This window comes from Idiotropiscis lumnitzeri, chromosome 14 (assembly GCF_059441095.1).
Source record: "Idiotropiscis lumnitzeri isolate Australia: NSW breed Sydney's pygmy pipehorse chromosome 14, RoL_Ilum_1.0, whole genome shotgun sequence".
Lineage (NCBI taxonomy): Eukaryota > Metazoa > Chordata > Actinopteri > Syngnathiformes > Syngnathidae > Idiotropiscis > Idiotropiscis lumnitzeri.
The window spans coordinates 3906430-3919638 of record NC_142404.1 but is presented as its reverse complement, the minus strand read 5'-3'; the positions used below and the strand labels follow the sequence as shown (position 1 = coordinate 3919638).

At 40.9% G+C, this 13209-nt stretch overlaps 1 protein-coding gene across 1 annotated transcript in view; it reads left to right on the top strand.

Moving 5' to 3' along the window:
- The window catches only part of inhbb (inhibin subunit beta B), a 12828-nt gene extending 2375 nt beyond the window's left edge, over window positions 1-10453 (top strand). Inside the window, exon 2 of the mRNA XM_088315749.1 lies at window positions 8083-10453. Within this exon, the coding sequence (XP_088171875.1) occupies window positions 8083-8906 (824 nt within the window). The 3' untranslated portion in view covers window positions 8907-10453. The remainder of the gene's footprint in view (window positions 1-8082) is intronic.
- Window positions 10454-13209: the final 2756 nt, after the last annotated feature.

The window sequence follows — 13209 nt, the reverse complement described above, 5'->3', positions numbered from 1 at the left end:
TGTTTAGCTCTATTCTTCCTCACACCTTTGAGCTTTTGTATAGTATTGTACGACGGAGCTGGCTTGGGTCCCTGCTCCCCGGTCCCCGTTTGCCTCCTGGCCAGCTGGCTCAAGACCCACAGATCACATACTGCCAGCTGGGGCAGGGCTCAGAGGCAAGGTCTCTAGAAAGCCAGGCAAACTTGCATGAGGGAGGCTCAATTGTTGTTCTTTCCAGTTTGAGACAAGGCAGGTTGACAAGTGAAGTATGGCGATTCACAAAAAGAATGGTGACAATGATGCTTATGAGATTGTCTTTAGTGGTACAATGGTGCATGGTTCAAATCACTCCTACTTCTCCTCTGGTTCAAACGAGGTCCGGTCAAGGTAAGAAGACATTTTGCAGTGGCAGGTAAGGACAAAGAGGCCAGTTTGGGTTTGTAGATTGGCTAATTACAGCTTTTGTCAGTCGCTTTGGTACATTTCTCAGATAAGAAGTGAAATTTGCAAAACTGTGAGTGCATTTCTCAATACGGTTTGTACACATAGCAAAGCAACATTGGTCACTTGCAAAAGCCATTTTATTTCTCAAAATCCTTAAGACAACTCTCAAAAGTAAATCTTTGCCTCACCGAACATATCAGTCCCTCCAGAACATCAAGTATAGTTCCTTAGTCATGTTGTCAATATAACAACGAACTCCGTAGCAATGTTCTGATATGACTTGCGATTAAAATTTCCACGCTAATTACACTAAATTGTAGTTTTTTTGTATTATAGTGCATGTGGAAGATTGATTGCAAGAGACACAATTCACTTTTCGTGTTTGCACTATATTTGTTTTAAGGAAAAGTCAAAACTGCTTGGTACTAAGAAAAAAGATAAACCAAAAAAGTAGAAATGTGATCATGGGATAATTATTATTACATCTTATTCAAAAATTTTGCATGATCAGACTCGAATGATGAACTAATGCTAAAACAAATTGTAAGGTGTGATTCAATTCCACAGAAACCCATTGTCATACATTTTGATTCACATGACATCAGCATTTGACAATGCAGGAAACTGCGGCCAAGCAGTTGCATTTTTTTTTCTCGCTGCACAAGTTACACAATTGCGTGAAAATTGAAGTCGCTCTGAGAAAATTCAATTCTACTCCGAGAAATGTGTCAACACAACGGAGAAAAACTAAAGATAGATTTAGATAGGAACTCCTTGTTTTTTGGGAGAGAGGATGCTTCCATGTGGGAGGTAATTCGCAACCGCAACACTGAACTAACAGGTGGGCACGTTTACTTAAGGACAACACTCTTTCATGTGGAACGTGTTTCTCTCACGGTGCCCTTGGACTTGCCCCAGATATTATCCCAAATCTTCCACAAGTTTACGCTTCAAGCCTGGACCTTTCGCTGTATATGTAATGATCCTATACATCATTTACGAATATCAGTCAAAGGCATCTCCAGTTCACTCCAACAATAGCATTGTAGAATCAATGCAGTCGGAGTTTTGACTAAAGGTTTTGCATTTCAAGCTCATCATCTCTCACTGTCTCCCCCTCCCCTCCACACTGAATTCAGAGTGCTGAGGAATCATGCCTCAACAATGGCAGCAATATGCGCACACGCCTCGGCTCATGTTTAGAAGTACCGCGCCGTGGCCACACCCTCGTCTTTTTTGCGACGTGCCGTCCTGTCTCGCGGCCTTGAGTAATGAGTTGCTTCTTTGCCAGCTCGCCTGCTTCCATGGGCCCTTAGCTCACCTGCGGAAAAGAGGCTTGTGGCACAGGTAAGGACAAGCTGAAGCGGCCCATTATCCATACAAGCCCACCCAGGTGTCCTAACTGCTGATGTTCACGAGAAACCTCACTCTGCTGGGTCAGGCAAGACGTGTCAGGGCCAGTTCAAAACGGTCTGAAATAATGGATGAAAAGAAAAATCCTCAAAGGGACCATTAGTGGCAAAAAGGTAATTTGCTTTGTACGTTTGCTGTGTGCTTCCAACACTCAAATAACAGAATAGAATATATACTAGGGATATAAAGTCCTTGCAAAATTATTTTCTGGATGAAAGTAAGGCTTTTACATTCAAAATATGTTCATTCGTATCCGTAAAAAAAGGATTGATCTCTGTTTTAAGCTCTATATTTTTTCCAATGCATATATTTAGTACAGTGTTTGCAAATTATTCATATGTTTGTTTGATATGACCATATTGTAGTAGCTTTCCTTTTTCTTGTTGATAACAGACTAAATTTGGACCAGATAAAATATTTGTGACTTTTTCGCTCATTATCGTGTTATGTACGAGACTCCACAAGCTAGACAGAAGATAATGAATGAACACATTTCATTCAGTACACAACAGGACCCCAAAAATAAAGCCTTACTTGTCAAGTTGAAATGGAACACTTTTATTCTTGATCATTTCTAAGAAACCTCAAGTGTATCTCTGACTGTTAATCATGCTGTCACTGAATTTTTGTTTCTTTCAAAGCCCCCCGATTTTGCTTGGCGTTGTTGAGGCAAGTACCACGCATGGTACATGAGCACAGAGGGGCTTTTACAGCCATCACACATAAAAGCTGCAGCAGAGTATTTGATGTATGTAATCACTGCGCACTTGATAGCAAGCAGTATGGGAAGGCCTGAAATGTGATGTATTCCTTTGCATGGTGGTGCTTGTGTGCATGGATGGATGGAATTGTGTGCATGTACAGTGGATGAGCTTGAGCTGGTCTGAACAAGTCCGCGTGTGAATGTAAAGCTGCGCCTTACAGAAGGAAGAGGCATGAGGCACCTTTAAGAGCAGACCATCTTTGGTGGCCACATGTTGACACTGACAAACACTAATCAGTCTGCAAACAAAGTAATTTAGCCACTTTTAGGGCACTGTGCTGCTTGAGAACTTGTGCCAAGTTTCCTGAAATAGAAACCTTTCAAGATGCCTTTGGGTAAATTGGAAGACATAATTGAGCTCTCATTGGCAGTATTTTTTTTTCTCTCCGCTAAGCCCACCGTCACCTTTACACTTGTGGAATCTCTTCTTTGTACCCTTTCAGAAAGTGGCTAGTGTCATGTAAATGGCTTTTATTTTTTAGCCCCATCATGCATTTTGCTGGAAAGCCACGTGTTTCAATGCTGGGCTGCTGCGCGGCTGTCTCCCAGTGCCTCACAGCGGGCTTTGTGCTGTCACTCTTAGGGTACTTGCATTGGAAGGAGGAGGGAATGGGTGGGGTTCAGTGGGGTGCTAACAGTGAACTCAATGAACCCCCCAGGGGTCTTGGCCATGTCCACCATCCGAACACCTTTTCACTTACATCCTCGCTCTTTTATGTTGTCTTCCTCTGCTCAGATCTCTTCGATCTTTTGCTCTTTGGCCCTGTCACTTACAAGTTGGGGCCTCACTTACCCAGCTGAACAAGTTTCTTACTAACATATGCACAAAAGCCAAAAATGGCGTTCAACAAAAAAGAATCAGACCTATCAAACTCTGTGTTGCACACCTTGATAAGTTATGAAAATAAGCCATGCTGGACAATGCTATAGTACATGAAGATTGAATCTTTGCGGGCGGCACGGTGGGCGACTGGTTAGCACGATGGCCTCACAGTGCAGTTTGTGGTTTCGCTTCCGGCCTTCCGTGCCTGCGTGGGTTTCCTCCGGGTACACCGGTTTCCTCCCACATTCCAAAAAGTTGCATGGCACCTTGATTGGACACTCTAAATTGCCCCTCTGTATGAGTGCGAGCATGGATTGTTGTTCGTCTCTGTGTGCCCTGCGATTGGCTCGCAACTAGTTCAGGGTGTATCCCGCTTACTACCCGGAGATAGCTGGGATAGGCTCCAGCGCTCCCCAAGACCCTTGTGAGGAGAAGCGGTACAGATAATGGATGGGTGGATGGCGAGAAAAATGAAAAGGATTAATTTTTCAAAGAGTGAAATTGAGGCGCTTAACAGCGAAGAGGTTGCAAGGAAGGGCACATTGTTTGTCGGCCACGAGTGGCAAAAAGTCACTGCTGCGGTGACTGTGATTGGAGAACAGGATTTTTTTGGGAAAAAGTGATCTGTCTTGAAAGTACATGTTCCCCCAAAATAGAATCAACAGAGTTTTGCTTACCACCTTGGCCTGACAAGGCGATACCGACATTGAGTGTCGCCAGTTCAGCACAAAGATTCAAGAGCATGCAGAGACTAACCAGTCATCATCATGAGCCAGGAAAACTTTACAGCTCCCGAATGCTCCCTCCTATTTTTTACAGCTCTTCCATCTTCAACATGTTGTAGCATGTACAGTATATGCTTACACTCTGGCATTATGATTACGTCAATCAGGTCCATCACAGTCAATCAAAGCACTTTATGGATCCCCAAGGGGACATGACATGAAAAAGGCATGAGGAGCAACATGATTTGAAAAAGAAAAACAAACTCCAAAATTGTTCACAAAGTGCAAAATCGATTAGTAGTCTATGATTTTCATATGTAAGCGACATCATTATACAATCTGACTTCAGTTCACTACCTCACTAACTCCATCACTAAATTCCCCAGTCTCTTAAATGTGCATAAGTATGAGTCACCGTTTCTGCACAGGTGCACATGTTGTCATACTTTATGTGGGAAGTGGCGTACACATTTTTTTTTTTGTGTGTGTGAACCCTGCATTAGGCTCCTGGTCGTGAGGCCAAATTGACTTGATTCAAGAACAGTGTTAAGTGTTCCACACTGGGAACAAACTGGTATTATTTGTGACCAGTTTTTATGCATATGCGAGTAAAATATCTTCTTGTCTCTTATCTTCTTTTCATGCTCCCCCTAAAACTGTCTCACAATATGTGACAAGGTGGGTGGAAGTAGCCCTCTTTTTTCATTGCTTTAGTCAATCTCCTCCTCCTGCACTGTCTCGTTTTTATGAACGGCCAACGCCCGGAACGTGTACGCGCGGCTCCTTGTTCATTGGATGTCTCGCTGCGAGAACTCAGCATGCAGAGAGCTGATGATGATACTTCAGGGATCTGGGGCCTATTTATGAATTTGAGAGCAAAAGAAAACAAACTTGTTTCATTAAATTAGGGAAATTATGGCAAAAAATAAAATAATAAAATAACACTCCCAGTTATTTGTATTGCTATTAAAATCACTCTTAGACCTAATAAACACTATTATTCGATTGTAATGTAATATAATACATATTGCATTTTTTTAAAGAAAACATGAAAGGTCCTGTATTTTATTATTATTCTGATTTTTTTTTTAGTCTTATCAATAATAATAATAAGAATTTAATTTCTGGTATATAAATGAACGATTTGTTTACGAAGCCTATTTTAGGCCATTGGGGGTGAGCATATTTCAAATCTATAACATCCGATTCATTGTCCAGCCCATGCACGGAAATGTCTTCTGAGTTGTGATCTGTTATTTATACAGTGTGTCCGCATGACTAAACTAACCAGGGGTCTTCAAACCTGTTCCTTGAGGGCTGCTGTCCGGCCTGTTTTCTATCTCTCCCGGTTGCATCACATCTGATTCAAATGATCAGATAATCAGCAAGGTCTGCAGAAGCTGGATAACGATCCTGATCATTTGAATCAGGTATCTTTCTGCAGGCAGATATGGAAGACTGTCAGGAAAACGGCCCTTGAGAGGAACAGGAGCGAAGACATGTGAATTAACTGTGGGCTCACACGCACGCACGCACCCACGCACACTCACACACAAACAGAATACAGTTGGTGTGTTTGGTGATATTTAATGAATATTTGCTGTATACTGTAATTAGGCACCTTTAATTACATACTCAACTCTATGCACTTAATATAATTATTAAGGCTGTCAAAGTTAAAGCAATAACTATGGGCATTAATTAAAATTTTAGAACGCACAAAAAAATAATTAACTGAGTGAACTCAGGTGTATTTACTTGACCTCTGCTCACTGTGCAGTCAAACTTAGAGGAGAGTTACTGTCGCAAAGACGGACTTTTAATTTTACTTTAAAAAATTGCTCGACGGCTCATTGGAGAAATCCAAACTAATTTGCCCACATTGCAAAGCCAAATTCAAATACCATATTCGTTGTACGTCTTTGGTCTATTGTTCAACGTTTTTTCCTTTGTTATACAGGAAAAGAACCATATTCAAAGCTCAAAGAAAGCTATTAGAACAGTCTGAGTACAAATATCCTTTTTTTCCACATTAATTCCATGATTTTACTCAAGTAAATATCAGTACCAAACTTAGTAAAAAAAGACAGTAATTGAAACACATTATGTACATTTTTCAATTCATTTGTTCAAAAATTATAATCGCCTAACAGCACTATTAATTATCGATAAATAGGTGAGTACGCGAGCAATATTCTTTTCTAGGCCCTTGAAACATTTAGCCATCAGCATGCATGGTCATGATGTACCTCCTGACGTAGGGATTAGGGTGTTCAGCAAAAACAAACAAGCAACAAAAAGTAAATTCTCTTGTATGCCTTAACTATACTCTTTAAAGTACACATCCACTGACGCACATAATTACACGGTAAACATCGATCGTGGGAGTGTTAAATGTAATACATGGAAAATCAATAAAATGTAGCCGATTATTTTAGGGTATGAAGGAATTATAAAGTAAAGAGTAAATTATACCGATAGATTATAAACCCAGAAAAAACTCTTTATATTGTATAAACTATTTACATACATTTTATATATATATATATATATATATATATATATATATATCCTCTGCACTAGTGACCACCATGTCGCAGTGTCCATAAAAGTAAGTTAGTGGACCCCCACTTTCTCGTGATGCTGTATCATCAGTCTGTGGATGAAAAGATGGTGTTAAAGACGTTTGACTGCCTCAGAAATTGAAGATCACAATACCAGCAAAAACCCATTTACCATTTAATTAATATTTATTCACTTAGATTAATAATTATTAATTGATAAGAGTATTCATGCAAAAAATCTTGTCTATTTTACTCAATTTAAAAGAGGAATTTAAGTTGTGTAATGTAGTCAAATGTGAGGTGACTTTTACTCAATTTATGTAATCATTTCATAGCTTCTGAATTAAGGTATGGGGTTTTGATTTACCTATGTAATTAAAGTGGCTGCAAATTGTTACACTAAAATTATTGACGACTTTCTATCGGTTGTTTTTCAGTGTACATGATACATTTTTAATAAACTCTTTTAAAGACTGCCATTAGAATGTAAAAAGTTTGATTACTTTTTTCAAAATGAACATTTCTCAATCTTTATACAGTATAAAAGAGAATACACTTGGATTTCATGTATCAGTATGAGACAAAACCAAGAAGATAACCAAAAGAAAGCTCTACACCAACAACAACAAAATTAATCTGAATCCAGAAGTTGAGCTTTAGATCGTGTTGAAATTTACTATTCAATACCATGTGTTTCAGCACAGCCTTACCTCATGAGGTGCAAAACTCATGAGGAGAGTGAACATCCACAAACAATGAACAGTAACATTCAAAATGCATTTTTTTGCCCCTCTATAGTATTATTTTACCATCCCATACTCCTTAAACTCATTCTAGACATAAACAACATAAAGAAGTCATTATAGAGAATATAGATTACCAGTGACTACATTGTGTAAAGTAGTTAGGTTGGAGCAGCACCTGTAAAATTATCATACGCAAATGTTTTTATATTCATGCTTACTGTAAATATTATTTTGTACACACACAAATACTTTATACATAAAGTGTGTATACATTATCATTTATATTCATACCGATTGTAAATCAGTGTACTTAGCAGTAGATACAACATTTGAGTGGAGATGATGATGTTCAATCGCCTGTACAAAAAAAAAATATATATATACTGCTTTAATGAGTTCATTGCAAAATCAAATTCTATAAAATAATGTGCAGAAGGTTTCCCGGATGTTGTGATGTCGCTTGGAATCTGTGAATACAATGGGATCAAGTTTGAAATGTGCCAAGGTTCAACCACAATATATTGAAGGATGATTACATTAATTCCAAACACATTACAATTTTTACCAAGTGCCATGTTTTCCGGGTTTGTACTGATCATGTTTTTCTTTTTTGTGTGTCCCACAGATGAGTACACACCCTCAAAGTCCAGTCTTTACTTCCTCATCTCCAACGAAGGCAACCAGAACTTGTATGTGTCACAGGCCAACTTGTGGCTCTTCTTTCGGGTGTTGCCGGCTGGTCCTGAGAAAGGCCTCCGACGGAAGGTGACAGTCAAGATCCATTACCAGGAAGCTGGAGCTGTGAGCAGTGTCGAAGGAGTGCCAGGAGGAGGTGGTGGAGGGGTCACAGGGCGACGGGCCGTGGTGGAGAAGCGTGTTGAGCTGAAACGCAGTGGTTGGCATACTTTCCCCCTCGTAGAGGCAGTGCGGGCCGTGTTTGGCAAAGGTAGCCGTCGACAGGACCTGGAGGTCCACTGTGAGGGATGTGAGACGGCTGGAGTGGCTCCAGTGCTGGTGGACCCGGGTGACCCGTCCCACCGGCCGTTCCTGGTGGTCCGTGCGAGACAAGTGGACGGAAAGCACCGCATTCGCAAGCGGGGGCTGGAGTGTGACGGCACGAGCGGGGGTCTATGCTGCCGGCAACAGTTTTACATTGACTTCCGTCTTATTGGCTGGAACGACTGGATCATTGCACCTGCCGGCTACTACGGCAACTACTGCGAGGGCAGTTGCCCAGCTTACATGCCTGGCGTGCTCGGATCAGCTTCATCCTTCCACACAGCAGTAGTAAACCAGTATCGCATGAGAGGAATTAGCCCAGGTTCGGTCAATTCCTGCTGCATCCCCACCAAACTGAGTACTATGTCTATGCTCTACTTTGATGATGAGTACAACATCGTCAAGAGAGATGTGCCCAACATGATTGTGGAGGAGTGCGGCTGTGCTTGAGTCCACTTTGGCCCTCGATTCTCTTTGAACGATCAGCAAGGCCTTTTGTACAAATGCCCCCCTTTGTACTACTGCATGTGCAGGCGAGACACACTGTAGTATAATCTAGTATCAAAATGTGCGGAAGTTTGGTTGCACATGTTCATATGAGTGTATGTATTTATCAGACTGAGTGATATGCTTGCTGTCTGAGTTTGAACTAGACAGCATTGGGAGGAGAAGGGAATGAAGATCACCAAATGGTACTTTTGCTCTACTTTGCCATTTTTAATGAAATATATTGGCTTAGCAACACCACCTGAAAGAAGATAAGAAGGGTTTAAGGAAAGCGACATGATCAGCCAATGACATTACTGGCATTGTACCCAGACTCCCCAACCTGTTCCTCAGGCCCCTAAGTACTTTAAGCACATGGACTTCTTTTTTTTTTTAAAGCACTGACAATTCATCAGCTTACACAATTCAGAACACAAGCACTTCACTAGAATGCCGACAGACACAGTCTGACTGTCCTCTGGTGGAATTAGACCAGCAGCGCTTAATGCCTCACAGGATTATTCCTTTTGCATTGCAGCGGCAAAAGAAAGTCCCCCACAGAGCTGCTGTCGTGATTTATTTTTTTTTTTTTTTACTGTTAATTACAGGCCTTGAACCTCAGCTTCCTGCCTATCAAGAGTGCTGCAGGCCCTGTAACCATGAGATGACCCGGACTACACAGATCTCAGAAGTGCACTTCACTCGTGCACCGGGACAGAACTCGTTCCCTCGGCCCATTAATGCTTTGTAGAAGCGGGGGCGCGAACACAGAGACACTAGTTTTGGTGGGTCGCCACAGTGCAGCGCAGCACTTGGAGAAACTGAAATGCACACCCTGATTAGCACTTGTATAAAGAATTGCCTTCCAAGGGCTACTGAGTGTCCTGTCATATCACTAAATAAGTGCCACATGAGCTATGCAATGTATAGTAAACTATACCCATACTACAACACGTCCTGTTAGACTGAATGCTCTTTCTCTGAAAATGTCTCTGTTATCTTGTGTTTTGCTTTTTCACTCTTTCCCTCTTCAGTCCTCGACTCTTAATCAATACTTGAAATGTAATCTTTCGCATCCTTTCTAAGGCGAATGATTGTTGTGATGTTTGCACTGAAAAGTTGCAGGATTAGTGAAACAAAAACTGCCATTGAAAAGTTATTTTTATAGTAAGTAAAGAAACTGAATTTTGTGTCAGAGGTATTTTACATAACTAATGGAACCAAAGAGGCCATATTAGCTATTGTACCAAGAGGGCGTGGTCATTGAGTGTACGATACTGTTTTGATCATTTGTAAAAGGCCTACTCGTATCAGGGTACAATAAATGATTCTCTTTGTCAATACGCAACACTTTTCATCTTTAGTTCTATTTTTTGTTTCCGTTTTCTATTTAATAAAACACTATTTTAGTTTCTGTTTAAGAATTATCTAGCCAAATAAATGTCTGTACAGTTTATGTAAAATAAAATGTTTTCTTAAAATATTTTGTAACTGTGCAACTGACTTTCCGTGTCTTGTTTTTTTTTTTGTCCCTCGGGATAATGGGTTAGTCATGAGGTTGAATCCGTCGGAGCCCAAAATACCTTTTGGAGCAAAGGTGTTTTGGGCTTATCCTATCACCCAACTTTAAAGGTGTGGCTGAAGGAGTTGGGACCTACAAGAAAAACACATGCTTCACACTTCAGCCTGAGTCTATACTGGTTGCAACACATGACTTGCTGCCATCTGTCAGGACTGATTACCTCCCATTAGCAAGAGCCGTAATTACAACTTTGATTAAGGGTTTCACTGTCACGTATATTATCAGCCAGGACGGAGATTCACATTCCTCCTTGATTCCAATTCGTCTGCGATGTCGTATTAATCTAAAGCAATTAAGTGGTCCGAATTCTTGCAATGGATTTCCATGCAATGTTTCTATTTCTCAAAGCAGGTTTACCAATGCAAAAATGCCACGTTTCGTGTGTCCTCATCTGCTTTTGCCAACACCTAACAACAGCTGGATTAAGTGTAATGTTTTGGTTCCAGTGTGTGTCCCAATCATCTGATAAATGCTTAAAATATATCTATCAGGATCTGCTGATGGGTGCAACGAGATGTGTTTGGCTGTAGGGCAAATAGCGCATAAGGGAGGGATCAGTGTAACTAAATACCTGTGCCTGGATCGCATCCATGACTCACCAGAAGAAGCGACAGAAAATCAAAAGAGTGAAAACAAAATGAAATGAAGGAAAACAACCGTTAGAAATGAAAGAATTTGGACTTTTTTTAACCAGTCAATGCTATGAAATTAATGTGGATGGATGTCATGTTCCACAGCAACATCTCCACAGCTGAAAGATCAGGAAATAATAAAGACAATAAAGCAGGGCCACACACTTGCTCATCCAAAATCCTGTTACAGATTTTCCACTTTCGGTATACATAAATAAACCATCCACGTACATCCTTTTAATGGCAAATTATTGACCCAAAGTCGTTCACGTGCACGTGCATTATAAACATGACACAACACAAGTATTGCACGCTCACACATACAACCTCTCCAACCTCTACGTATCAGCTTGAACAAATATTGTCCCTGTGCCCTCCCTCGCCTTATACCGCTACAGGTTGAGGTCATGACAGCTGCCAAGTTGACGGGGTCAACTGGTTTATCACTGCAATAGCTTTCATTCTTCCAATCCAGCCTGGTACGCACTCACTAATGAATTTATGACTATTCATTGCCTGGGGTTCAGCATTCCTCTGCATCACATTGCTTGTATTTAGCTGCGTGATGTGCAAAAATGCTCTAAATGTGCTGATCAACATCTCTCTGGCTAGTTTCCTCATGTGATATTAATTGATAATAAAATAAAGGAAATTCTAGATGCATCACTTTTATTTCCTTCAACATAAAAGACCAATCCATGGATCTTTTTCACAATTCTAGATATGACTACTTTGATAACAAACAAATTCATTGAACTAACACAACAGGATTTCTATTACTCACGATTTAAGCATGACCTCATGTTTCAGCTTTTTAGAGATCATGTCGAGGCACTCTTATTCTAAGGATTTATGGTGCAGGGCCCCCTAAGACAGGAGGCTTATTCCTCTCTTGTTTACTTCTCCCTACAACCCAAAGTGACATTTTGACCTTTGAAGAAACGTGGACTGTGGTCTTTGCAAGCGCTCTCACAGACGGATTACTGGAGGAGTAAAATGGCTTTATAACATGAAAGCATATTTGTGAACGCTAATGAGCAAAAAACTTCATTAATCCAATTATTCTTAATGGCTGCATTTTTATCCCTGCATTTCTTCTCTGTTCTTTTTCTTTGTCATGTTAATAACAGCAGCGAAAAAAAACCCAAAAAAACATCTCAGATAAACTTCACCACCTGCAACATGTAAACCTCGCTAATGAGTTTTTTGCAACATAATTAGTACCAGGAGTTTTGTTTTCATTTGCACTTCATTGTCAGTTTACGTACATTTGGGGACGCATGTGCACGTTGGATGATTACTACGGGCTGAAAGACATTCTGGTTGACAACAAAAGCAACACTTGACTGGTCACGCGTGGCCAACAAGAGCGGTGTGGGAGTCGGGAGGAGGGTGATGGGGGGGATAAGGGGGGGGCGTGTTTTTCAACCATTAGCACTGCCTCTAAATGTTTTCATCAGATTTGTAGCTCTGTTTAACTTTCCCTCTTATGAATGCTGCAGTGAAGGAGGTGGCAGGGTCACAGTGGCACAGTGCGTGATGTATAAGTGTATTTTTGTGAGTTGGCGTGTCATAATGTCAGGGTTGTTCCTTCCCAATTTAGCAAAACAACTGAAACCTTGTCACCACCCCCCAAAAACTATGTCTCCCTGTCAACCCCTAAACCTCACCTCCTCACCCCACCTTCCACCGTACTGACCTCCTGACTCCTTCCAGAGTACACAAAGCTCTCATTTGTCTATGGTGGCTAATGCTGGCCCGAGAATCGCCTCACATCCAGTCAGTGAGTGGAACATTGCGGTGTGTACAGGATAGTTACGTTGGAGATTCACTGTCACTTATTCTTTCACTGATTCTTTTTTTACACAGACCTCTGGTGTTACTTTAGTTTTTGGGTGTATAATTACTGGGTCCAAAAGAAAACATTCCTAAACTGGCCAATGTCTTACAGCTTAGTATGATTTGGATAGGCCCTTTTTGGTCAGCCCTCGCTCCCGATGCATATAATTTGAAATTTGCGAACTGTGCCGAGTGTGCTAGTCATCACGCCTCA